The sequence below is a fragment of the Pogona vitticeps genome, chromosome 3 (assembly GCF_051106095.1).
Source record: "Pogona vitticeps strain Pit_001003342236 chromosome 3, PviZW2.1, whole genome shotgun sequence".
Lineage (NCBI taxonomy): Eukaryota > Metazoa > Chordata > Lepidosauria > Squamata > Agamidae > Pogona > Pogona vitticeps.
This window is the reverse complement of record NC_135785.1, coordinates 74,207,114-74,234,844: the sequence shown is the minus strand read 5'-3', so window position 1 is coordinate 74,234,844 and position 27,731 is coordinate 74,207,114. Positions and strand designations below refer to the sequence as shown.

The following is a 27,731-nucleotide window of genomic DNA, read 5'->3' as shown; positions in this document are numbered from 1 at the left end:
GCAACATGACAAGAGAAGGAAAGAAGTCAACTCGTCCATATTTTTAATGAGAGGAAGGCTGAAGCTTTATGTACTTTGGCAGGACAAAGCTTATTACACAGGGAAAAGAAAAGGTTCTGTTGTCAACTAGTTTTCAATTGATGGCAAGTCCATGAATTACTGACCTCCAGAAAATTATGTCATTAATAGCCCTTCTCAAGCCTTGCAAACTCAAGGCCATAGCTTCCTTTATTGATTCAATTCCCCCTCACACTAGGTCTCTCTCTCTTTCTATTGCCTTCAACTTTTCCAAGCATTATTGTCTTTCCCAGTGAGTCATGCCCTCCTGTGGTATGTCCAAAGTGCAGTAGGCTCATTTTATTCACTTTAGCCTCTAATGAGACTGCAGGCTTGGTTTGATCTAGAATCTATCTATTCATCTTTCTGATGGTTTATAATATCCATAAAGCATTACTCTAATATTGTATTTCAAATGAATCAATTATTTCAAATGAAACTGCTGCTTAATAGAAGGAAAGAAAAACATTGAAATGTCTGACTGGACAGAAGGAGAGCAGCAAAGCGATAATGACAATGCTGCCCAACTGAGTTACTTTATCTGTGAAGCAGCAAAGAAAGCCATCAACTTTCAGATAGGCAGGCATTCTTCTTCAAGAGCCACCTGGTCCTCTTCTCTCTCTTGCTCCCTTGCATTCCCAATCTAAAAAAACAATTGCCAGCTCTAGAGCTCATCTCCAAATTCCATACTAAGGTGAAGATGGGATGGAATCAAAAGTAGGTGAGGACAGGGAAGAAATGGATGAGGTACTGGAGGAGTGAAATCTTGTGGGATTTAGAAATTTTGGGGAAATAGGTCTTCTACAGTTGAGAGCCTAAGTTGCTGAGAACAGTTAACTCAGTGAGTACTCCTTTCATACCTACCTGATCGGCACTGTATCCTCATGTCCTTACGGACATCTGAAGGGCACTATATGGGACCCTTGTGGTCAAATGCATTGTACTAGTGTAATATTGTAGGCCAACAGTTCACAATTGTATGTATTACAACTGAATTGTATATTTTCTGTCTTGTAGTCTGGATGTTGGAAGTTAGTCAATTAAACTCTTCAAACCTTTATACTCACTAGTGACAATATTTTAAGTTAGCTAAGAGGTCTGGTATAATTCCTCTGTGTATTCTTGCCCCTCAGGTTGGAAGACGTCCAACATGCTATTGAGGATGAGCAGAGGACAAGTACAAGTAGCTCCAGAGCTAATGAAGTGGTTGGGCCAAAGCCGAAAGGATGCTCACTGGAAGTGAAAGGAAAGACCAATGCTGCAAAGAAAAATACTGCATAGGAACCTAGAATGTAAGATCTATGAACCTTCATAAGCTGGATGTGGTCAAATAGGAGATGCAAAAAATAAATATTGACATCCTGGGCGTCAGTGAACTAAAATGGATGGGAATGGGCAAATTCAATTCAGACATTTATCATATATACTATTGTCGGAAAGAATCCTGTGGAAGAAATGGAGTAGCCCTCATAGTCAACAAAAGAGTGGGAAAAGCTGTACTAGGATGCAATCTCAAAAATGATAGAAAGATTTCAATACGAATCCAAGGCAGACCTTTCAACATCACAGTAATCCAGGTTTATGCACCAACCACCGATGCTGAAGAGGGTGAAAGTGACCAATTCTATGAAGACTTACAACACCTTCTAGAACTGACACCAAAGAAAGACCTTCTTTTCATTATAGGGTACTGGAATGCTAAAGCAGGGAGTCAAGAGGTAAAACAACAGGTAAGTTTGGCCTTGGAGTTCAAAATTAAGCAGGACAAAGGCTAAAAGTTTTGTCAAGAGAACAATCTGGTCATCACAAGCACTCTTTTCCAACAACAAAAGAGGGACTCTATACATGGACATCACCAGATGGGCAATACTGAAATCAGATTGATTATATTCTCTGCAGCTAAAGATGGATAAGCTCTATACAGTCAGCAAAAAGAAGCCCTGGAGCTGATTGTGTTATCAGCTTCTTATAGCAAAAATCAAGCTCAAAGTGAAGAAAGTGGGAAAAACCACTGGGCTAGTCAGGTATAATCTAAACCAAATCCCTTATGAATTCACAGTGGAAGTGAAGAACAGATTTAAGGAACTTGACTTGGTGGACAGCATGCCCAAAGAGGCGCATAACATTGTACAGGAGGCAGCAACAAAACCATCCCAAAGAAAAGGAAATACAAGAAAGCAAAGTGGCTGTCCAATGAGGCTTTACAAATAGCAGAAAGAGAAGGGAAACCAAATACAAGTGAGATGGGGAAAGTTACAGAACATTGAATGCAGACTTCCAAAGAATAGCAAGGAGAGACAAGAGGGCCTTCTTAAATGGACAATGAAAAGAAAGAGAGGAAAATAATAGAAAGGGAAAAAACCAGAGATCTGTTCAAGAAAATAGGAGATATTAAAGGAACATTTTGTGCAAAGATGGACATGATAAAGGACAAAAATGGCAGGGACCTCACAGAAGCAGAAGACATCAAGAAGAGGTGGCAAGAATACACAGAGGAATTATACCAGAAAGATCTGGATGTCCCGGACAACCCAGATAGTGTGGTTGCTGGCCGTGAGCCAGACATCCTGGAGAGTGAAGTCAAGTGGTACAAGTCAAGCTGCTCAGAGTGGTACAAATATAACAGATGGGCGGGATATAAATCAAATAAATAAATAAATAAATAAATAAATGAATGAATGAATGAATGAATGAATGAATGAATGAATGAATAAATAAATAAATAAATAAATAAATAAAGTGGGTCTTAGAAAGCATGGCTAAAAAGATGGCAAGTGGAGGTGATGGCATTCCAGCTGAACTATTTAAAATCTTAAAAGATGATGCTGTTAAGGTGCTACACTCCATATGCCAGCAAGTTTGGAAAACTCAGCAGTGGCCAGAGGACTGGAAAAGATCAGTCTACATCCCAATCCCAAAGAAGGGCAGTGCCAAAGAAGGCTCCAACTACCGTACAATTGCACTCATTTCACACGCTAGCAAGGTTATGCTCAAAATCCTACAAGGTAGGCTTCAGCAGTATGTGGACCGAGAACACCCAGAAGTACAAGCTGGATTTTGAAGAGCAGAGGAACTAGGGATCAAATTGCTAACATGCGCTGGATTATGGAGAAAGCCAGAGAGTTCCAGAAAAACATCTACTTCTGCTTCATTAACTATGCAAAAGCTTTGACTGTGTGGACCACAGCAAACTATGGCAAGTCCTTAAAGAAATGGGAGTGCCTGACCACCTTATCTATCTCCTCAGAAATATATATGTGGGATAGGATGCAACAGTTAGAGCTGGATATGGAACAACTGGTTGGTTCAAAATTGGGAAAGGAGTATGACAAGGCTGTATACTGTCCCCCTACTTATTTATTTATTTATTTATTCAATTTATATGCCGCACACACTACCCAGAGGTAACTTATATACAGAATACATCACGTGAAAGGCAGGACTGGAGGAATCCCAAGCTGGAATTAAGATTTCTGGAAGAAATATCATAACCTCAGATATGCAGATGATACCACTCTGATGGCAGAAAGTTAGGAGGACTCAAAGAACCTCTTAATGAGCGCAAAAAAAATGGTCTGAAGCTCAACATCAAAAAAACTAAGATCATGGCTACTGGTCCCATCACCTCCTGGCAAATAGAAAGGGAAGATATGGAGGTAGTGTCAGATTTTACTTTCTAGGGCTCCATGATAACTGCAGATGGTGACAGCAGCCACGAAATTAAAAGATGTCTGCTTATTGGGAGGAAAATGATGAGAATCCTAGATGGCATCTTAAAAAGCAGAGACATCACCTTGCTGACAAAGGTCCCCATAGTCTGCAAAGAGAACAAACCTATCCATTTTGAAGGAAATCAACCCTGAGTGCTCACTGAAAGGACATATCCTGAAGCTGAGGCTCCAATACTTTGGCCATCTGATGAGAAGAGAGGACTCCCTGGAAAAGACCCTGATGTTGGGAAAGTGTGAAGGCAAGAAGAGAAGGGGACGACAGAGGATGAGATGGTTGGACAGTGTCATCAAAGCTACCAACATGAATTTGACCCAACTCCGGGAGGCAGTGGAAGACAGGAGGGCCTGGCGTGCTCTGGTCCGTGGGGTCACGAAGAGTCGGACACGACTTATTGACTAAACAACAACAACAACAAGTGATCTTAATACATTATTCTTATAAAGGTTAAATATAGGTAATTTAAAATCAACCAAGCTTCTAAGCCAGCGGTTCACAACCTTGGGGTCCCCTGATGTTCTTGTACTGCAACTCACAGCAATCCTGCCCAGCATAGCTAGTGGCGAAGGCTTCTAAGAGTTTTAGTTCAAGAACATTTTGGGACTCATCACTGTTTAAAAGAAATGAAGTATCTCTTCATTAATAAAATGTAAAACTGGCACTCATGCCTGATTAGATGTGTATGTATACAGGGAGACTCTGCCCTTGGACAAGTCACTAATTCCTCATTTTCATTCTTCATCTTTAAAATGTCATTAATGCTTATACATACAAAGGAGTATTGAAATGTTTAAAGGCTAAACGTTACAAAGCCTCTGGCCCTTAGCATAAAGCTAGCATGCATAAAGCTAATTTCCAACTGCGCTATTATACTCTGCTTGCCACTGGAATATGAGCTGCATTTGATTGCTTGACGCATTTATAGACCATTGTGCCATTCTAGTGTGATTGCCTAGGTAACCGGAATTGCATTCTACGATTTGCATGTGACATGGATTATTAGTAGAAGCCGCTGACCAAGAAAAGAAGTTATGTCCCAAATGAGGCTCAAGGTTTTATTATATTTGGAACTCTTCCCAGATCCTTATGTAGATGGAAAACTAGCTATGGCATAATAGATGCTATACTGGTTAATTCACTGTGAAAAACTATGTAAAACAAAGAGAGTAACCTAGAGCCAAAGGAAATAGAAGGGCTCAAGCTGGAAACCTATGGTTTCTCTTCACCAGCAGTATGATTCCAATCTATCCTAATATCAGATTGTATCCAATGCTATTCTGCTTGCAGAAAACAAAGCAAAACCAGAGATCTGGGGAAACCCTTGCCTCCTCAGTCTCTAGTACCATGACTCACCGCCTTTAGGAGGGTTGATTATAATATTTGGGTGGGGCACATCAGCTCTCTGGGGAAGGAAGGATGTGGGAAATCAGCTTTTTTGAACTCCCTTCCGCCAATGCATTGCGGATGGAACCAAATTCCTCAAGGATATCAACATATTTTTTTTATTTGTAATGTACTTTAAATATGATTTTCCTGAACATACCTACAATAGAAATTTATGAACTTCAAAATAAAGAATATAATTTATTTATGATATTTTTAAAAAAGCGAAGTGTACTGCTTATATACCGCACCACAGCACTTCAAAGACTCTCTGGGCAGTTTACAAGTTAATTATGTAGGCTACATATTGCCCCCCCCCCAAGCAAGCTGGGTACTCATTTTACCGACCTCTGGAAGGATAGAAGGTTGAGTCAACCTTGAGCCGGCTACCTGGGATGGAACCCCGGGTCGTGAGCACCGTTTTGGCTGCAGTACAGCAGTTTAACCACCCCATTACACTGGGAGGTCTTACAATACAACATACAGCCCTTCCCAACCCACATCCACCCTCAACCATAAAACTCAACATGGAATGAAAAGAAATAAACAAGTGAACCAAAAAGATCCAGGCAAATAAACAAAAAGGAATAAATATCAAAATGATGGTGACACTTCTCAGCAGCAAAGGTGAGGAGACTATTTTCACATCTACCCCTCAGATCCTATTACAACTTGCTTCAGTCCAGAGTTCCAGAAATGTTAAAGAGTCAAGTACACATGAATAGCTTGCTACACTGTTATTAACAGATATCTAAGAATTTAATAATTTCTGATGCACCACAGCAACCTCTTTTCCTCCAATATTTCAGTGATTCATTATGTAGAGTAGCAAATTTTCTTGCCTTTAGGACACTTGTGACTGAATGTCTGGGAAACAAACACGATATATTAAACATGGCTGAAACATACTTTATTTCCTCCCATGAATTAAGATGAGAAAAACTTAAAATCTAAGTTGCTTCTGGGACTCTGTCTTTTTAACAACCTCAGTCAGCCAGTCATACCTTGCTTTATGAATAGGTTTCACTACCTAATCAATCTGTACAAACAAGTCACTTAGAATAAGTATTGGCATTCCTTCCTGCTCTAATAAAAGTACTGTTTAGCAGTATAAAAAGAAAACCAACATTCTGAGGAACACCAGTTTGCTTCCAGAAGCAAGCAGAGGGGACAATGACTACGGCAATTTGATTCTGGAGAGAATGGATTAGGATTTTGTCTGTTTTCACCCTTCTTCTCTTTTATATGCATGTGTAATGCTTTAATCAGTAAAGGCAACTGAAAACCTGTGGTTTAACACAGTAAGTTGCACTAGAGTAGGCCCACTGAATCAGTGGGGATTTAGTGAGTCAATGCCTCCACAAGTTCCATTGATTTAAATGGGCATATTTCAGTTGTGACTTACTACACCAAAGTAAGTTGCAGCTAGAGTAGACTCATTTGAATCAGTTGAATTTACAAAGAGGTTGACTCACCAAATCTCCACTGATTCAATGGTTTATTCTAGTGAAACCTACTATGCTAAGCAACAGGATTTTAGCCATTATGTAGACTTGTTCTTAAGAAAGTACTTACTCTTTGAGGTACTGGTGGGGATGTGGCAGGGCTAATAGATTCATGAGTCTCCATGAGATTTCCATAATCTGCTGTGCTGCCTTTCAGAGGCAGTGGGGGAGGAACGTCCATCATTTCCAAACTATTCATACCATTTAATTCCAGGTCTGAAAATAAACACACAATTTACCATCAGCAGATAATTCAATCCAATCTTATAATTCACAACAATTGTTGAGACATCAGTCCCCGGTGCACCTAAAAACAATGACACCAGTTTTTCTAATCCTTTCAAACATGTACTGTGCTGTAAGAGAAATGAAAGAATCTCATCATGTAATATCAAACAGGGAAAATAGGCAAGCATCATTGCTAAGCAGTAAATCAGCAGGGTTACAAGATGCCATGGGTTTCAGGAAGTATAATGGATGTCCTTGGTTTTGCATGAATTACTATTAACAATTCTTACTCACCACCATCTTGCCTAAGCATTCTGAGTTTTTGTTTTAAAAGAGGGGTGTTTGTCACATTCTTCTTGCTCTGTGTCTGCTTAACATTTGCAGCTTATTTGAATGCAGGTTTTGGTCTCCCAGATTGGGTATTGTATTAGAGAGCCTATGTATTAGTCTAGATAAAGGAATGGATAACTTTAGATAATGATAGACTACTCAAGTTGGAAGGACATGATTTACAGTTAGGTTGGCATGCTTTTCTATGGTACAAAAAAGATAAAGAGCAGAAAATTTTCAACTTGCATAGGATAAGAAGACCCCCTACTAGGGACTTGGAAAAAGATCATCCAGCAGATTCACCAAAAAACACCAGGCTGTGTATCACCCACAGAGGCCTTTAAACAACCTAAGTTTTAAGTTATCAAGATCTATTAATAAACAATTGTGGGTTAAGGTCTAAAGAAGAGTTAGAAACACAAAACATATATCTAGACTGGTGGTCCAGAGCACAAGTGGAATCTAGGTATAGAAAAGATAAAATAGAGGGCTTTTACACAGAACAAACAATATTCGATAAACTTCTGCTGGGCTCAAATGATAATTACGAAAATGTATGATGATTTGGTTGAAACTAAAATGCAAGATGAGATGGTAAAAGATTAGGTGGGCACAAAATATAGAACGTAATATTGATATTGATCAATGGTTGAAATATGGAAAAATAACATAAAGCTCACAAAATCGGTAAATTTCAAGGAGAACATATATAAGATGTTTTATAGGCAGCATATGACTCTGGAAAAATTGTCAAAGATTTATACAGAAGTGTCAAATGTTTGTTGGAAGTGTGAACCACAAGAGGGAAGCTTTTACCATATGTGGTGGACTTGTAGAGTAGCGAAATAGAATTGGATAGCAGTACATACTCTGTTATTAAAAAATACTGCTTTGTAATCTTCCACTAAGCCCAGAATTGTTTTTACTGAGCATTATACCAGATAATACAGATAAGACAAAGAACTACCAAGTTATATATATAGTCACTGCAGCCAGAATTCTTTAAGCTAAGAACTGGAAGAAATCGGAGATACTGAAACAAGAGGAACTCATTGAGAAGATATGGGAAGCGGCCAAAATGGATATTCTATCAGAAGTGTTGAAAGACTGTCCAATACAAAAGGCAACTGAATTATGGGATTTATTATATAAATGGCTTGAGTCACCAGATAGTGCTTGAATAACATAGCATTACACTAAGATGTAACTGTAAGTTGAAACCTGGAGGGCAATCAAATGGCAGAAAGGCGAAAAGTCGACTTGATATTGCAACATGAACAAACAGATTGGATGACAGTACATTTTGTGTTCTCCTTCCCCCTCTTCCCCCCCCATATCCCCCTCTACCTTTTGTACTCCTTACCTTATCCCTAGTTTTTAAAAATAAAAAATAAATTTAAAAAGATATTTGCAGCTCATTTGGAACTGTCTGTTTTAGCTTTTTGGTCATGATTAAAAATCCAACCATGTTAAATGTTTGTTTTCCAAAGCTATACCACAGTCGAATGGAAAAAAAACTTTATTTACTCTTTTCACACAATCTCTGTGTGAATGAAAATTAAAATTAACCACGATTACATTAAGTAAGAAGTAATTCATTGTTTGAATAGTACTTAACAGAGAGAGAGAGAGAGAGAGAGAGAGAGGAGAGGAGAGGAGAGAAACTAATGCTCTTTTCTAAAGGAAGTACAAAATAAGCTGACATCTCAATATCTTTAGAAAAGCATTATATTCTAGGTTTTTGATTTGTGTTAAGAATTTTTAAAGGAGGAAGGCAAATTCTGCTAAAGAAGGGGTGGAATTCTGGCAAAGTCTCTTGTGAACACTATATTTAATGAGATCCTAGTTCAAATTCTGACTTGAGCCATAACACTCACTATGTGACCCTGGGGTACTCAGTATGTCTTGGCCTAACCCACTTTATAGGTTCCTTGAGATGAGAAAACAGGGAGCAAGAAAGAAAAATCATGGATGTCATCCTGATGTCCTTTATATGGATATATGGATATATCTGTAATTAAAAAAATATTGTTAACTCTCACCTGACAACTTGCCCACTTTAGGACAAGAGAAGAAACAAAATGAGGGATTTGAGGGTGTGTAAGATGTATAATATATCTGATGATGCCTCAAGCTATATAAGCAAAAGATTTATAAGAATTGAGACATGACTATATTGAGTCTTAAGCTTATAGAATAGGTCATCTTCAAGGCATACTCTTCTCTTCAAAGATTACTCTTCCAAAGAGCAACCTCCACATAAGATTTGCAGATAACATGCAGCACTGTCAGTCTCAGCTGATATGTCATAGCTGAATGAGCAAAAGAAACCTCAGCCTTCAGATTAGAGAAATTGGGCCAAACAGGAAAATAGATATGGTTGAAAGGGGAAGTGAAAGACATGCCGAGCAGACACAACACTCTAGCATTCTTATTAAAGGTAACAAAACCAATCTGTAATTCCTCTCCTTCCAGTTTTCTCACCCACTAATGGCATGTGTGGCTTCCAAACAGTTCCACTGAAACAATAGAGCTCATGGGCCAAAGTGGTTCTCCACTCCTGGAGTTGGATTTTGAGTAGTTCCAACTAAGTATATGGATGGTGGATGATAATATTTTTGCCTCTGGCATCTTAGTGGAATCCAGGTACACAGCAGTGTGTTACAATTACATCAAGGTCCCCACGTTTGCTTTATACAACAAGACCTTTCTTACATAGTTGTTCAGCTCTGTGTTAAAGTCAGGTTTCAGGAATAATTATATGTCAACATAGTGCACTTCCCAAATTGAGGCATTTTTTATAAGATATTTCCAGTCTTCTGGATAGATTCATTTTATTTTTCCATACATTCTTGAAAATATTTTGCTATCCTTAGGAAATGTACAATACAAGAAACTTCCATGTGGCTAAAAATGATCTTAAGGAGGGATGTAAATCTTTGCTTCTTTCATTAAGGAAGAATAACAATTTAAAATGTTTTCTTTCTGGTAGGCAAGATGATGAAAAAAAAATTCACACAGATGTTTTTGCACAAAAAACCACTGCACTTCACTCTCACGTAGAAATGAAAATTCTGTCTTGATGTGTCAGGATACTCTTCACTGAAGAAAAAAACAAAAACAAAAACAAAAAAACTATGAGCATCTCTTGCATTCTCGGTCCAGGAGCTGGGCCCAGCAGTGTCCTTTGAGTGGATGCAAAAACATGAGGTAAAAGTGCTCACTCTATATAATAGGGGCACTTAGATCATTAGTGTCATTACAAGAAAACAGGAAGCAGCCTCCTCATGAGCAGAAGGGAATGTCAGACTGCTGTCCATTGTGCAAGCAGTTCGATGCCCAAGGTTCTCAACCAATTTGTTTACTGACAAGGAACAAAATTGCACCCTCAGTTGTTTAATGTGCTCAGGTGTCCTCATTTCCGATTAATGTCATATGTAAGTTTCGCCAGTTTGGAAGTATATATATTTCCATTAGTGCCCAGGAAGGCGAATGATATCCTGTTCTATATTTCAGTGCATTTTCCATGTCAATGAAGGATAACCTCTTTTAGAGATAGCATATGTTAATTATTAAATTTCTTTAAAAACCTTTGAAAGGACTTCATTCATTGTCCTGCAGTATAGATTTTTATAGCTGCCAGGGCCATTTGTTTTGGCTTTTCAAATATAAGAACTCATACAGCTGGTGGCAGTAAAGGAATAATTGATCACTTATACAAATTAGCTGCAAATCCCTTGTAAAAATTAATCAGTTTCAGTGAAGGACTTTTAACTGTCCATTAAGTTCATATGGATAGAACCTGATCCAGATTTTGATGTGTCCCAGCAAGCTGGAACTATGTACACTGTTTACTTACACATATTGAAAACGAAGTCTGCAATTCCCTTTCTTTTTGAGACATAACTGAACTACAGATAAATTAACCCTAGAAAGTCCAATCTAGCCAAAGTAGAACTTCTAAACTGTATCCGGGGTTCTGAACTTGCCTGGACCTTAAGCCTTTAGGCAGGGAAAACTCTCTACATCTGAGACTGGATTCAAGCTTAACCCTAAAGATGATCAATCCGTTAAAGTGGACCTATGGAAGCAAGTATTGATGAAATTGGACTAATTACTTTAAGCATCTGGACAACATTCATTTGGAATACAATTATTTGACATCTGGGACATAATGCCACAACAAGGACAATTTTGGGATGAAACAAAATCTACCCTTCAAGCAATTTTAGAAATAGTAAGATCCCGCAACAAAGAGGTGAAATTATTCATGAAGCAATTGAAGAAGAACTATAGTCAAACGGAGACAGGGAAAAATGAACAAGGATATGAGAGGGTGGTGGATGATGTATGCCAATCAAAAGAGGGGCTGGAGGAAATTAGAGGAGAAAACCTAGGAGATTTAATTCTAACCCTGGAGCTGAGGAAAGTTTCAGGTGTGCTAAGGGAAGATAAGGGGAGAGAATCAGCAGATCTAATTAAAAAGAGCTTGGAAGATCTACTGGAGATAGATCAAATGTATAAAATATTCTCAGGTGGCACAAGGCACAGCAGAATTTTTAGAGCTATAGAAACAAGAATTGGGAAAAGACAAGAAGGAGTTACTTAGAAAGATGAAAACCGCCCAGAGTAGATCCTTGGTCTAGATGGGCGGGATAGAAATCTAACAAATAAATAAATAAATAAATAAATAAATAAATAAATAAATAAATAAATAAATAAACAAACAAACAAACAAACAAACAAACAAACAAACAAACAAACAAACAAACAAACAAGGGAAAATATTAAGGTGGCCTTCAATGCTGAAAGCATGTACATACCTAACTTCTGGAATTGTAAAGGGGTATATCCTATACATTAGAAAAGGGAATTAAATTGAAATAAGAGATCACTAATCAGAGTAAAGGCATAACACGATTGTTCTTAAGGTAAATTGAAGCTAGATATAAGGATGATGTAAAACAAATAGTACTTAATGAACATACATTAGATATGATATTGATATAGAAATGATAGAAAATGTGGAGATAGAAATGGCTGAATAATTATATAAAGACAATCTGTATAAAATACTTTAGATAACATCTATTATGTCTTAGAAACCTATTCAGTTATTACTGGTATAAAATACAAAGTTCATCAGTTAAATCATCTCAAAATTATATAAATTTGGAACTGGAATTACTTTTATTCGGTATGTTATTAGAGGATTTTGAGAACATTGTATACTATGAGAGCAATATTATGATAGTAGCCAGTATTGTATACTAAAATACACACATGAATGGTTTAAATGTTTAAAAAATGGGACAACTAAGAAGATAGGTAAAGGTAAAGGTTCCCCTTGACAATTTTTGTCCAGTCGTGTTCAACTCAAGGGGGCGGTGCTCATCCCCGTTTCCAAGCCATAAAGCCAGCGTTTTGTCCAAAGACAATCTTCCGTGGTCACATGGCCAGTGCGACTTAGACACGGAACGCTGTTACCTTCCCACCGAGGTAGTCCCTATTTATCTACTCGCATTTACATGCTTTCGAACTGCTAGGTTGGCAGGAGCTGGGACAAATGACGGGCGCTCACTCTGTCACGTGGATTTAATCTTACGACTGCTTGGTCTTCTGACCCTGCAGCACACAGGCTTCTGCCTAAGAAGATACCATGATGCAAAAAAAAAAAAATCATAAACAGCCTACGTATGTAACATGATGTTTAACAAGCACAAATTGAATGTAGATAGACTGAGAAACTAATAATTTTTTTATTTAAAAAAGTAAACAAAGTATGCAATAGAGCTTTTACAGTCTTGTTCCTGGACATGGGAGGAAACTGACTCTTAGATTCAGACACCATGTACCTAAGCCAAACAACTAATACTGTCAAAGTGTAGTCATGTTTGAGGGTCTGTATACATTGCTATGGGACTGTTCTGATGCAACCTTTCCTATTCTTCTAAACCAGGTTTAGGACATAACAAATGCTGAAGTTATCAAATTATAGTTTTTCTGAAACATCATACAATTCTTTATTTAAAGAAAGATCAAAAGTTGAAATCTTGTGGGTGTATTCTGGAACACTATCTTGATAAGCTAATTAGCGAACTGGTCATACAGCTTTTCAAAGACATCAAGGTCAAAGCAGCTGGGCAAAGTATACGAGAAACACAGTTTTAGGAAGAGACTTACTGGACTGTAAACTGAATGAAAGCTTGGCCCTTGGAGTGATTGGTGGAGGGATGCTTTGAGAAGGCGGAGATGGGGAAACAGAAAAACGTTTTTCAGTTCCCATGATGTTAATAACTTGGCTCTTTGGTCTTTGGGGTCTCAGTGGACTAATCTGCAATGGGGGAAAAAAGAGATTTCATTAGCCCAATTTGGAGAATATCTTGCATGTGTACATCTCACAGCACAAAGATATCTAACTTATTCTTACAATTACTAGATATGAAAGGGAAATATTTCTTACTGAGCTGTTGAGCTTGTGATAAATACGTTTCTCAATGTACAGTGGAACACCACAATGACAAAGAAAAAAAGTTTTGTTTCAGGATAGTATTGTTCGAACTAAGCAATACCCTTGGCTTGTCCTCTCCTAAACACATTTCCCCTAAATATAATTTTGAGGTATCTTGAAGTTTTCTGTAATAAAATTATATACGGTTATTTCAATCATAATTACGTCCTCTTATGGATTAAAGAAAAAATCAAAGGTATACCAGTACTAAGACTGCTTTCGTGAGATTTCTTCCCTTTTCTCTCATAAACATGTATTTTGCATCATGTTTTCTCATTCATGTCACTAAAGCACAAAATATAGTTGATGGAAGCACATTGAACCAATGTAATTAGGTTACCATAATAAGCCATCAATAACTATGTTTGTTCTTGTTTCATTATTTTCCTTTATTCCTATAGATATTGAACCAATTTCCTGTGCCAATTGAACCATAAAATGCTTACAAAGTAACAGAGGTAATGATCCATACACAGCAGATGTGTAGTTCGCAAGCTCTCAGAACTTTCAGATCAGACACTGTGTTTTTCTGCTCTAACCCTGTTTCTATGCCACAAATTAGACCATGATCTTCTCCCCATTTAAGGAGTGTCTTTTAGTCTACAGTTTTGTTAATGTCCACATTGAAAGTGCAATTTATAAAGTTCAATAGCAACAGTAGTTCCCTAATCCCTGTAATGGGATGTCAGCTGCAGTCACAGGGATACTTTTATATCATTAGATCAAACATCCCTAAACACAATTATGTACTATGTTTGCATCACAGTGTGAGGAACTGATTTGTTACCTGCCATAGAGACTTAGCAACAGTAGCATCACCTTCATCCAAATGAGGGAAGAAGGAAAAGATAAGAAAAATGTTTTTGCTCACTCCTTTCCCTTGATTAAATGTAAAGCAGATGACGGCTGGTCTATCTTTTGCATCCAATTAAAAGAAATGGAGGCTTGTGCACACACAATTTCAAGGCCACTTGGATAAATCTCATATTGTATTTAATATTTTCTGGTAAAGCCAAAACTCCTAGCAATGTCTGAGTTGGAAAATGTAATCTACAAACCCAAAGGAAAATAACACAATAATTTCTTTTTACAAACAGCAGTTATGCAAAAAAAGAGGCAAAGGATGAAGTGGTTTCTGCTATTGGACTTGAAAACACATGGATTTGACAGTGGTATTGCTTAAGGTGAGTTACTTGTTGCAGAAGCGTTAGCATCACTGATAGCAACAGAAGCATTCAAGTGAAGCAAAACTGAGACCAGCATACTTAAGGCCCAGATTGATCAGAGATGCATTATAATTCGTGTTTGAAAGCAAATGCTCTTCTTGGGAATACAAAGTCATAGATGATTTATGTCTGATGCCTCCCATTCCATATCTTGTTCCCCACATCAAGTACAGAGGATGTTAGAAATATTTGTCAAGAATATGTCCTAAGAGTCAGGAACCAAACAGTTATATTTTTGAGGTGCGTTGCAGTTCAACTTCTATTTTAAATGAAGGCAAACTGATTTGGTTCAACTTCAGATTAATTATTGTTAGCCTTGGTCAATTTCAGCTTTTGCCTGAATCTTTGCAAGCTCCTTCGCATGGCTGACCACATAGCATAAGGAAAGAGGAAGTGAATGTTGGGCTGAGCCACCTGACTGTGGAGCCAGGGATCAGGAGCTTGATTCCCAACTGTGCTTCCCGAGACAAGAACAAGTTATTGGACAAGCTACACAGTCCCAGAGTGTCCCCAGAAGGAGGGTCTGGTATCACTTTTGAATAGTTTATACCTTGGAAACCCTGAGAAGTTGGAACTGACCTGACAGTGTATAATCAATCAATCAGTCAGTCAGTCAGTCAGTCAGTCAGTCAGTCAGTCAGTCAGTCAGTCACTCTGTGGGTAGACCATTATGCCCATTTTGAACATAAAGAATTAAGGCTGGTTGACTTCCTAAAGCCATACAACGGGTCCAATCAATAGGTAGCATGTGAATCCATATCTAGGACTTGCTACTTATCCAATGGATAACATAGTCTGATGTACTGCATTCTCTTAATTTACAGTACTACAGAAAGCCAGATGACAGATGTACTATTCCTGCTAATGAGATGGCCAAAGTATTGGAGCCTCAGCTTCAGGATCTGTCCTTCCAGTGAGCACTCAGGGTTGATTTCCTTCAGAATTGATAAGTTTGTTCTCCTTGCAGACCAGGAGAAGAGAAGGCTCCCTGGAAAAGCCCCTGATGTTGGGAAAATGTGAAGGCAAGAGGAGAAGGGGACGACAGAGGACGAGATGGTTGGACAGTGTCATCGAAGTTACCAACATGAATTTGACCCAACAAGGAGGCAGTGAAAGACAGGAGGGCCTGACATGCTCTGGTCCATGGGGTCATGAAGAGTCGGACACGACTTAATGACTAAACAACAGCATAACAATGATCCTTTCCGAACATCAGGGTCTTTTCCAGGGAGCCTTCTCTTCTCCTGGTCTGCAAGGAGAACAAACCTATCAATTCTGAAGGAAAACAACCTTGAGTGCTCACTGGAAGGACAGATCCTGAAGCTGAGGCTCCAATACTTTGGCCATCTCATGAGAAGAGAAGACTCCCTAGAAAAGACCCTGATGTTGAGAAAGAGTGAAGGCAAGAGGAGAAGGGGACGACAGAGGATGAGATGGTTGGACAGTGTCATCGAAGGTACCAACATGAATTTGACCCAACAAGGAGGCAGTGGAAGACAGGAGGGCCTGCCATGCTCTGGTCCATGAGGTCATGAAGAGTTGGACATGACTTAATGACTAAACAACAAAAAGTTCCAACTGCCTGCTATACTATGTTTTGATCCTAGTATTGGCCAGACTCACACACAATGAGACGGGCTGTGAGCAAATTGTGGGCAGGATGGGTGACTCCGGAGATCAAAACAGGAACTCTTTCATTATCAAGTATCTGCTCCTGACAGTCACATCTAGGGATGTGCACATAGAATAGTTCTGGTTTTGTTGCATTTTTGTTTCTTTAGGGATTCCTCCTTTATTTTAGTACTTTTCATTTTATATCAGAGAGGCAGTCTGTTTTGGTGTTGTTTTATTTTTACTCATTTGTGCTTCCTGGTACTAGTCCAAATTAAATCCTACAGAACCTTTAAAAACTATTCCAAAGCAAGCAAGCAAATAAATGCACAAAATACAATCAAAGCACCACCCAAAACTAAAAGTACTAAAAGATGAGGAAATTTTTCTCCCTGCTACCATCTGATGCCATTTACTTTTTAGTCCAGCAGAAAGGATAAATGAATCAGGGGAACATAGAATAACATGAAACATTTGTCTATCATTTGAAGAACCAACAAAAGAACCAAACATGAATAAAAAAAATGTCCTTCCCTTTTGTGTTAACACACAATTCTCATCCCTGGTGATGTCTTTGCTCCTAAGCAGGTGTAATTTACTCAACAGGATTATGAGCACTCAGTTTTCAAGCCTAGTGTTGTGATGACTAGTTCTGACGCAGGCTGCAATACAATTGCTTTCAGCTATGGCATACAAGTTTTAAATAACCTTCTACATAGTATTCTAGGCCACATTATTCTAGGTCATAGAATACATGCAGAGAACAGCTAATCTAAGAAATTTATAGAATGAAATTATGTCCGTCCGTCCGTCCGTCCGTCCGTCCGTACGTACGTACGTACGTACGTACATATTGTTGTAAGCCCCCCAGAGACCTTTGTGTAGAGTGGGCAGCATATAAGATAGATAAATAAATAAATAAACAAACAAACAAACAAATAAATAAATAAATAGCAACAAGGACAGTTGATAATGATATTAATTGCACTTAAATTCAATAAAACCTGTACCCATATACTTCCAAGCTATATGCCTGTACCCATATACTTCCAAGCTGTATTTGGTACCAGCAGCAGTTCTCACTGCATTTTCTGGAATGCATGAACTAATATTAAGAACACAAGGTTATAACAAGGAGCTTTGTTTGCTACACAGGAAGAAATGACATAAAGAAACCAAAGAACCATTCAGATAACAGTAAATACTGAAGCGCTGCCATAATCTTTGTGCAGCAGATCAAAAAGCATAGAAGAACTCTGTAATTAGCAACAATTTCCTCTTCATAAAATTTACAATGTCTTTGGTTTTGATCACCCAGCTAAATTACCATGGTAATTTACCAAGTGCGTAGCTAGAAACACTTCACTAATGTATGTTTTACAAAGTGAAAACTTGTATGCAATTAAATATATTCCTGATTCTTTATGAAAAATATTGATCAATACGACTCATTCAGGGATAAGTCTGCTGGCAAGAGTAATGAGACAAACTGGTTTGCTGATGGCGAGTAAACCTTCCTTTCTCCAGGCATTCTTGGTTGGAGTGTCAGGTATCGGGGACACCTTCATAGCACTTCCTTATCACCTACCTTGCCATCTGTAGAACATGTGATACTTTTTTTTAACTTCCTGAAGAGGCTTGTTTGCCCTTTCTGGAAAAAGCAGGTCAAAACATAGAAAGTGATATTTGGAAAAGGGGGCGGTTGAGAAAAAGAAGGATGGTGTCACACAATATAGTACATCTGGAGGAGGGCTTGTCAACAGGTGTATAAATGAGCTAGTTGGTGTAATTAATAAACCAATTTGTCTAAGATCTATTCCGATAAATACTATAATACCCAGATTTCCTTCCCTCCTAGCTGTACTAGGAGCAATTTTGGGCTTTGTTAAACAAGTCATAGTAAATAAAGATTGGGGTTCAACTGCTATGGGTGATATCCAAAGAGAAAGAATTTCCAAAAATGCTCAAAAAGATTCACTAATTAATCAAAATGGTGTTTGTTTTCTTCATAGGTAAAAATGCAGATTTTACAGATGGAAAAACAAGGAACAAAATACAGAACATACACTAGTGATTGCCATATTGTTTTAGGTTTAGTGGGTTAGGATATTGGAGTGGGGTTGATTTTAATTTAATTGTCTTGATTTAGCAGAGGATACTCTGTAAATCAGTATAAATCAGTATATATAAGAGTAAATCAGTATTAAACACCTGTTTTATTATTATTATATTTCATTATTTCTTGATTACTAATTTGTTTAACAATTGATTTTGTTGTTTATTAGATTATATCCTAGTTGTTTGTACACCACTCTGAGAGCGCATGTTCACTATGGGCAGTGTAAAAATTATCACTGCACAAGAGTGCAGATGTTTTACTGTGTAGCAGAGTTGTGAGGATATGGGTTTTGTAGTACTTATTTCCCAGGACTTGCCTAGAGACTGTTCCTGCGAAGAAAAGCCAAGGTCGTTTCTCAGGACTGATAACCAAAACATTCCTTACTAATGGCGTATCGGCATACCAGCCTGGGATGAAGAAGAGCTGTGGAAAGTTACAGGATGGGCATGGAGTTGCAACCAAAGGATTGTATGCTGATTGGATACCATCATGGGACAGAAGAGGGGGGTTAAGTTAAGTTGTTGGTATGTGTGTGTAAGTTGGAGGAGAAGAAGATGGACAAAAGGCTTACAGCCTTCCTTGATGGATTGGAGACTTAGTCATGGTAACTTAGAATAACCTAGCAATTAAGTAGTAAAGCTATTAGTTAATAAGTATTTTATTGTTGAATGTGAAAACCTTACAGTGTGATCCTTGGGGGCAAGGGTAAGAGTGCCTAAAGAAAGTGCCTTGGCCACAAGGGCTTTATTTGGTATTTTTAGTTATTTTGGTGTCCTACCTAGTAAGGCTGGTGTGCACAAGTACACAGCTAAAGAGTTTTAAGCTCAAATAAGTGAGTAATTGGAAATCTAGGGACAGAAGCTTGCCCATAGTTGCCCACTCACACACCTATTAGATCTCACCCAGTCTAGGTTGCAAAGGTGGTGGGATGCTACGAACTACAGTTGGCTCCTTCCCCTAGTGGAATGACCTCTGTAAGGACAAGAGTAAATCAGTATTCTACAAGGCAATTTTTTAAAAATGGCAGCTTAAAAAAATATAACTTTTAATCTGTACCTTGGATCAGCACCAAATTTGACATAGATATAGCAAATGTTCTGCTCTTCCTCTGTACCAAATTTGGGGAGGTTTGGGTAAAAGTGATGGTTTTTCTTTTTTAAAAAAAGTAGAAATTCTCCCCCTTTTGCAGAAACAGGCAACCTTAAATGTCCCCAGATTTAAAACACATCAAATAAACTGAAAAGACAAATCTTACATATATTGAAAGAGAATTGTTCATCCCTCCCTTCTTTTATTTAATTTGGAAGGCGTCCAAGCTGTAGGATCTCAAATATTGATCCCCCAAAAGAGGCCTTTTAAAAGGGTAAAACAGTGGTTTTGTTATAAACTGAGCATGAGTGGAACAGGCTTACCAGAGAGAACATTCCAAAATTGTTGCAACTTCAAGGGCCAGGAAGGGAGATGATTGGAGGGCAATGAAAGGTCTTGGAAACAGAATCAAAATACAGTACAGGCTTTCTTCGAAGAATCAAAGAAAGACACTTTAAAGAGAGTAATGGAGTGACTGTCCTCCAGAAAGAGGGACATTTTGCTATGTATCTCTAGGGAATTAGCATACAAATTTTTATTTAAATATTCAAATATTTCTGCATTACAAGCGTACAGAGCAGTTGTGCTTGTCTCAGTCCTGAGTGCTTTCAACAAACATTTTCTCGGGATTTCTGAAACTAGACTCTTGACACAAGTATTTAAAAGGGACAGCAGCGCGAGGTCTGGGGCAATCTTCACTTTTCATCCTGGTAGTCAGGACCCAGTTAGCTGATTCTCAGGAGGAGAACTTTTTAATACTTTCCTGGCCAAACAAGCTTACAAAGGGATTCTGTGTCTGGTTGTTAAAATTATATATATAATTTGGTAGAGGAAGAGCAGAATATATATGCTAAACTTTACGCAGCAAAGGTCAACCTAAATGTTGGCAACACTAATGGCAGCAGTTCAGATACTTCACTGGACTGTCTTGCTCATTAGTATTCACAGTTGTTGAAAAACAGCCGTGACATTTGCTTTGTGCTTGAGTGGTTAATTTATTTAAAAAAAGGAGTCAGCTTCTTTTCCCTTGCTTGGCGTCACTTTGTTAATGGTAACCCAAAACTATATCCCTGAAGAGCAATCTCAAGTGGTCAAGTATTGAGGGCATAGAGACAACAAAATTACTATTTCATTTGTCTGGAGGAATTTCCGTTTTCAGATTAAATGCTGAACACCTAAGGAACTCCTATCTTTGTTGTAATTTGAGTTGGATAGGAACATACATAAACTATACTAAAATCTTTGATTTCTCCATTGCCACTTCAGACAGCTCTCTCTTCTCTCTGGGATGGATGGAGGGATCTGAATTTAAATTGTAAAATAATAAAAGTTTGATCACATGTTGTTTATGGTTGAGAATAGCTGAAATGCAGAAATGTTGGAGGAAGTGATGGAGTGATGGAGGAAGAATAAAAATGAATATTGGTTGTAAAAAACAAAAATGGCATTCTTAAGCTTCTAAGAGCATTTAGTTAATACCTTGAAAATGGACAATGAAATTGAAGAGCAAATATTTACCAAAAAGGTGAAAAAATATGGCCTGGCAGTTTCTTCCTTACTCATGCACTCCCTGCTTTGATATGCTCCTGCAAAGAATGATAAATATTCTAGTCTAAATCCAGTTGCTAGTCCCAGCTTGAGAAGATGCAGTGAATCAACTGCTGAATGATATATCAATACCTATGCAAATCCAACCGATTCAATGAGTCTGCTTTAACTGGGTTTAGCTATTGGATTTAACCTCCGTATTTTGGCCCAAGGCTAGCTGCAGAAATCTGCGAACTAGATTTTTATTCCTTGTTGTTTTGGATTTCAAATGGCATAATAAGTCTCACTGTTTTGTCTATTTTAATGAAGCAAAATATATAAATGCCTTACACAAATACCAAAATAAATCGGAGCATAAACTGCAACATCTTGTTGCAGATCCAATTGATCTAAATTCTTGCCTGCAATACTGGCAGTGCTCCAACCCAATAATATACCAAGAAATGTAGCACAACAGATTTCCTGTGAAAATATCATTTACAAGACACATTCTTCTTCCAAGTAAAACAATTTAAGAGAAGTCATACTTTCGCCTTAAACTACTTGGCATTTTACTACTAAATCTCCTAAAGACATTAGTGAGTATCTATAAAAAGCAGTTTGATTAATTAACCTTTTTGAATCATTTTCTTTCTGCTATGTGTCAGAATAAATCTTCCACCTTTTAACTCCAAAGCATTTAAAGTTAACCTGAATGTTGCACTGCTTCCAGACAGATCACAAATAAAGAAATGTGGACTTGGTTTTCCTTAAATGGGATGTTCTTCTTCTCACAGAACAGAACTATTATACCTGAAGGGCTTCATGGTCCTTTATCTTAATCAAACGGTGGAGGTTATTAAAAAGAAGAAGAAGAAGAAAGGGTATAGAGTGCATTCTTCTATAGCCTCAAAGTATAACTCAAGCACATGAGGACCTAAAAAGCAGATGCCTCTGTTTTCTGAATTACTGTCAGCAAATTTGACATATTCTGTTCTTTTTGTTTGTTTGTTTTTTGTTGTTCTTCTTTCAAGGCATGAGGTTCAGGTTTTTCTACAATCTTTCACCAGCCTAAAAGCAGTAAGGTGAAAGATAGCTCATCTGAGAAATACCCCCACAGTTAAGGGCATCCACATGGCACATACTCTTAAGTATCTCTGTTTTAGATTTTCCCACACTCATGAGTTATAGTGCAATCTTCACTGGTATAAACAGCCAACAGGCAGCTGAGCTGACATTAGGCCAGTAGAAGCTGTGCAAGATCCAAATCTTTCTCAGCCTAGGGATGCTGGAGATGAATCAGCACTACCTAGAGATAGGAAAACTACACTGGGCTACAATGCTGATATTCTTGAAATTACAGACCCAGCCAGTGACTTTTCTTGTCTCTGGAAGTACCCCATTCTCTTCCCGGCCTATGTGGTTATGATAGCATCAGGGCTCTATCCTTGGATTGAAGGAAGACCTAGGGTCACTCCATGTACAGTACTTCCCTCACTGCCCCTTCTCATCTTTTCTGCCAGCAAAACATAGCCTGCAGAGCATTTTCTCCCCTCAACAGATACTAACAGAAGAGGATCCTGTTAGCAAAAGGGCCTTGTTCCTAATCTAGATTTATTAGTCTAATTAATGTTTAAATCATATGAATTCCAGTACAGTTTGAAAACTATAAAACGTAAATACAATAAAGTAGATAAGTAAATCAGCAGACAAAACATTTCAAGCAAACAGGTAAGCTTTTGTGTGGCTTCTACAACATGGCAGGAGCACTGAGGACATTATAATCCACAACACCACAGATGGATTCTGAGACCTACACTTCAGACCTGAATGGTCAATCCCCCTTTTAAAACTTGCTTTAAGTAAAGGAGTCCCCTAGCTCTGTGGAACCTGGACTTGTGTGGAGTTGAAAGCTAGTTTATGTCTGGGATTATTTAGTGCAGTGGTTCTCAAACTGGAGTCCCCACATGTTCTTGGACTGCAATTCCCAGAAGCCTTCACCACTTGCTGTGCTGGTCAGGATTTCTAGGAGTTGCAGTCCAAGAACATCTGGGGACCCAGTTTGAGAACCCCTGGTTTAGTGGACTAATAAAAGTATCACCCATCCTTGCCATGGGATTATGCATTCTGAGAGAGAGGAACTGTGTGTGTGTGTGTGTGTGTGTGTGTGTGTGTGTGTGTGTGTGTGTGTGTGTGTGTGTGTGAGAGAGAGAGAGAGAGAGAGAAGTAGAATATACAGTATTATGAAACTGAGGCTCCCTATTAATTTGTATAATATGCAAATTAAATTGTTCAGATATAGAGAACTAGAAATTGGCAACCTTACCTATAGCTGGGACACTAGCAAAAAAAGGGGGGGCTATGAATTGTACGGGGGGGGCTATGAATTGTACTTTCAATCTAAGGGTGCAACTACATTGCCCAAATAATTTGAGAGTTCTGTCAGGCTATTATTATATCAGTTCATATCATATGCTGTTTGTGTCATTGAGCCCATCCTCATGGGGCAGCCTCAACTGAATGGGTTGATTTGGTGCAGGGGACTACACCATTCTTTAAATGGCCTTAAATAGACCTAAGGTTAGAATTATGATCCACCCATGAGTCTGTCTTGATTTTGCTAGCGTCCTGTCCTTGTCCTTAATCCTCTTGTCTGGGTTTTTTTTTTAAATGTCCTTTTTATCCTAAGTGACATAACACTACATCACTGTTGCAGACAGAAAGGCCCCAGTGCCTAGGTGACGCAGCGCTAAAGTCAAACAGTTTATTAATTTTTTAAAAAACAGGGAAAAGAGTTCAGACAGCAGGCATAATTGCTAATTTCCATCAGGATAGCATCCAACACCACCTCAAACACATCACCAAGACATCAGCACAGGAAACATCTGCACACACAGAATAAAACAATGCAGCCATTCACAGAACCAAAAATGGGTAAAACAAACAGCACAGTGTAGAGTAATTTAAAGTAAAAACCCTCCTGTTGGGTATTGAAAAAGAAAAGATTCCTTGAAGAAAAGTACAAGTTTCGCCTGGGCTTATAATAACATTGTATAGTAGGGAAATTCTGGATTGATTTGCATTATGTGAAACCTGGAGTAACTGGAGGAGTATATTGTAATGTAGTCAAATCCTGATAGAGGTGGAACTCAGAGTGGGGCATCAGCAGGTGACAAAAGAGAATGGAGCAAGTTTACATATTAAAATATGCTTTTTATGGCACCAAAATCCTAATCAACGTAGATTGTTGAGCTACATTTCTGTTATAATAATCTCCATCTGCCCACCTATTGTCAATTTCCATTTGAGAACTTGAATCAAGAAGTAGACTCTTAATTTAATGGCATAAACCTTGAGGGGTTCCACTTCCTAGCCAAGCTCCAGAAGCTCAGTATTAAGCCAAGCCTCCAATACCACAAAAGAAAGTATATGTGGATTGAAATTATTTGTAGAACTGTTTGCATTTGTCAGTGAAGTCACAGTCAAGATTCTGCTGTGGAGTTAAACCTGGCAAATGGGATAACTTGTGTGGGTTTTCACTTGCAACTAATGAGCCTCTGCTTGGATTTTTTTGGCCATTTGCCCAAAGCCAGCAAGTGGTTTAATTTAGAGACATAAGCAACACAAAAAGGCTACTTCTAATATGTCTGTCCATTGCTTCTTGACTCCAACGTCTAGCAATGATTTCCACAAAAGGGAGAGCAATCACAAATAAATGCCTACAATTTTTGTACGATTGATTTACCTTTCAGACACACATGGAGTCAGCACAGTCCAATGGCTGCAAGACTCAACTTGTACCTATGATAGCTAGTTTCAAGTGCCCGCTCTTATTATTCTCTTACTGTTCTACAAATGCAGGAAGAGAATCATCCAAAATATCCAACAATGGGATTGTCAGCAAAGACCCCCAAAGATTTGCCAACAATATATGCCAATATATCTTGGACAACATAGGAAGCAGTGTTTGTTGAGTGTCTTTGCAAGAGCTATTCAACCTCAACCTAATCCTGTTCACAAGATTGCTACTCATTATAAAATCTACCACTTAATGAAGTTCAACAGAAATGTTATTAACAATGAAACATGTCCTCTTGAAATGAAGGGCATATCATTTAACCAGCGCAAGCTATAAAAGTTTTAGCCTCTTTAAAAAAACAACTGCGTGATATATTTCCTGAATGCATTTTCGTATTTGGTAATGTTACAGTGACCTTTCATTATCTCAAATCCTCAATTTGGATATATGAGCAGTTTAATTCAATGGACAGCTGCAGTGGCAGACATGTTAGTCTTTGACTAGATTTTGCTCACTGGTAAGGTTATATCAATTTCAAATCCTGTCTTTTATTTTGTGGTAGATCAAAGCAGATGGACACAAATTGCCCATAGTACACTGAGTAACACACCAGCCTCTGCTTCTTGCATATGTATGTGGAAAATAGAAATGCTTTGTGGGGAAACAGGAATCCATTTTATCAAGCATTGGCAGCTGATGTTTGGTAAATCCCTTTTTGCCCTTTGGCAAGACGGTAGAGCCAACCAACTTATTTATTGGGCATTTATATTGGGAAATATTTGCCTATGATTACTGTGCAGAACAGACAAGATGCAATTGGAGGTACCCAAACCAATCCTAGGGAACACTTCAGAAAGAGTGTGTTAAGCACACCATCACAGATGAATGCGTCTGTCATTTTTATCATGTTCTTATAAGTAAAAGTTATCAGGACAGCGGAAGGTGGCAGGTGGATTGTGAGTTGTGTGCACCCCCAGCAACTATAGTGCCCTCCAGCCTTTCCACAATTTAAAAGCATCTAAAACTTCTAGGTAGTGCAAGGGAAAATGTGCCTTGTTTTGAGAGGGTCCCGGAATGGTGACTCCTCTTCTCTTTTTTTCTAACCACAAGAGGGCTCAGAAGACTCTTATGGTTCAAAACCATTTCAAAGTTAAGCCCATAGTAAACAAAAAGTTGGAATCTACATTATGAAACCACTGCAGCACCTTTACAGTATACAACAATCACTATAAAACTAAAAAAGAATGGATGAATGGAAGAATGGATGGGTGGATGAATGAATAAAAGAATCAAGTATGCAAATTAGCTTCTGGCCACATACCCATAACCTACCCTTTGGCCACTAGAAAACTGGAAAAATAATCTTCAGCCCTGCTGACATCATCTCCTCCAAATCAAAATGACCTATGAATCAGTTATAATTACCGTTTCTGAAAGTATGACTGCTTCAGACTGCTGTAGAGAGATATCTGTGGATTTAAATTCTTTTTCAAATATCTCTTGGTGTTTGCTGTTTCTCTTTTCTTTTTTCTTCTCCTTCTTATCTTTATCTGGGTCATCTTTATCCAACTTATCTTGTGACCGAGAATGCATCTTCTTTGGTAGAAGAGGCTCAAGCACAAACCTGAAGGATATTAATATTTACTGTTAATATAACAGATTCTGTGTCTGTATGTGCAACACTATAATACTCATAGGCAACCTATGATCCCAGCACATAGGGCATCTCACCATCAAGTTCTAGGGTGAGATGACACCCTTTGCTTGTATGATAAATTGCATTTGTGGACAATTCTATTAAAAAAGGCCATCATCTCTCTGTTGAACAAGTGAACTGGAAAAGTTCAATGATGGAGACAAAGAACTGACTAACCAATTTTAGCTTATGTCTTCTAATCTACAATAGATCCTGTTATGGAATAACCCCTACTATTGTATGTAGAAATGTTGTATGATAACAAAAGACAGGTATGTGACCAATTGAGGCAGTCTCTGAACCTCTCACAAACACGCAAGGATATCCCTGCGTAGTGTCTTTTACTATTCTGGGAGTAAATGCAGAAAGGAGGGATATGTGGAAGATCACAGAAATGCCAGTCAAGCATATGTAGATTATGATTTATTTTGAAGTGCCCTTTCTATATACTTGTTCTTAAGTGGGTCCTCCCTAACAGCTCTGAAAGGCAGTAGCATGCAAGTAACGTGAGCCCTTATGTCATGTTTCAGACACACCTATATTCTCAACAATGGGAACACACTGAAATGAGTACAAGGTCAAGAACTGTAGGGACTAAGGAGCAATTATCTTAACAGGTCTGAGACCAAAGGTAAAGTTCATCAATTGGCCTTAATGAGACCTACATTTCAATATCTGAAGCAAAGCTATGAGCATGCTTAGTGAACAGTCCTCCTTGAACCAAACTTTCTAGATTGGTTTTTAATCTGTTTGAAAATGTTAACACATGGAACAACCCCTGCCCCCAGATGATGCTAACTCAATGTTTTAGCTAAAGCAATGGTATAACTATAGAGGTACTGTAGTTTCTCATAGTGTTGGTCTGATCTTCGTAAAAGCTTAACAAGAGAGTGTCACAAAAATCCTACAGCATATTTCTCA

General features: G+C 38.2%; 1 protein-coding gene across 2 annotated transcripts in view; it reads right to left on the bottom strand.

Annotated features, from left to right (window-relative positions):
• Nucleotides 1–27,731, bottom strand: part of DOCK1 (dedicator of cytokinesis 1) — a 489,282-nt gene that overhangs the window by 9,447 nt on the left and 452,104 nt on the right. For both annotated transcript variants that reach the window (XM_078391202.1, XM_020791492.3), the window contains exons 49-51: nucleotides 26,540–26,738; nucleotides 13,416–13,566; nucleotides 6,745–6,890 (exon numbers count right to left, since the gene is read on the bottom strand). In XM_078391202.1, the coding sequence (XP_078247328.1) occupies nucleotides 6,745–6,890; nucleotides 13,416–13,566; nucleotides 26,540–26,738 (496 nt within the window). The remainder of the gene's footprint in view (nucleotides 1–6,744; nucleotides 6,891–13,415; nucleotides 13,567–26,539; nucleotides 26,739–27,731) is intronic.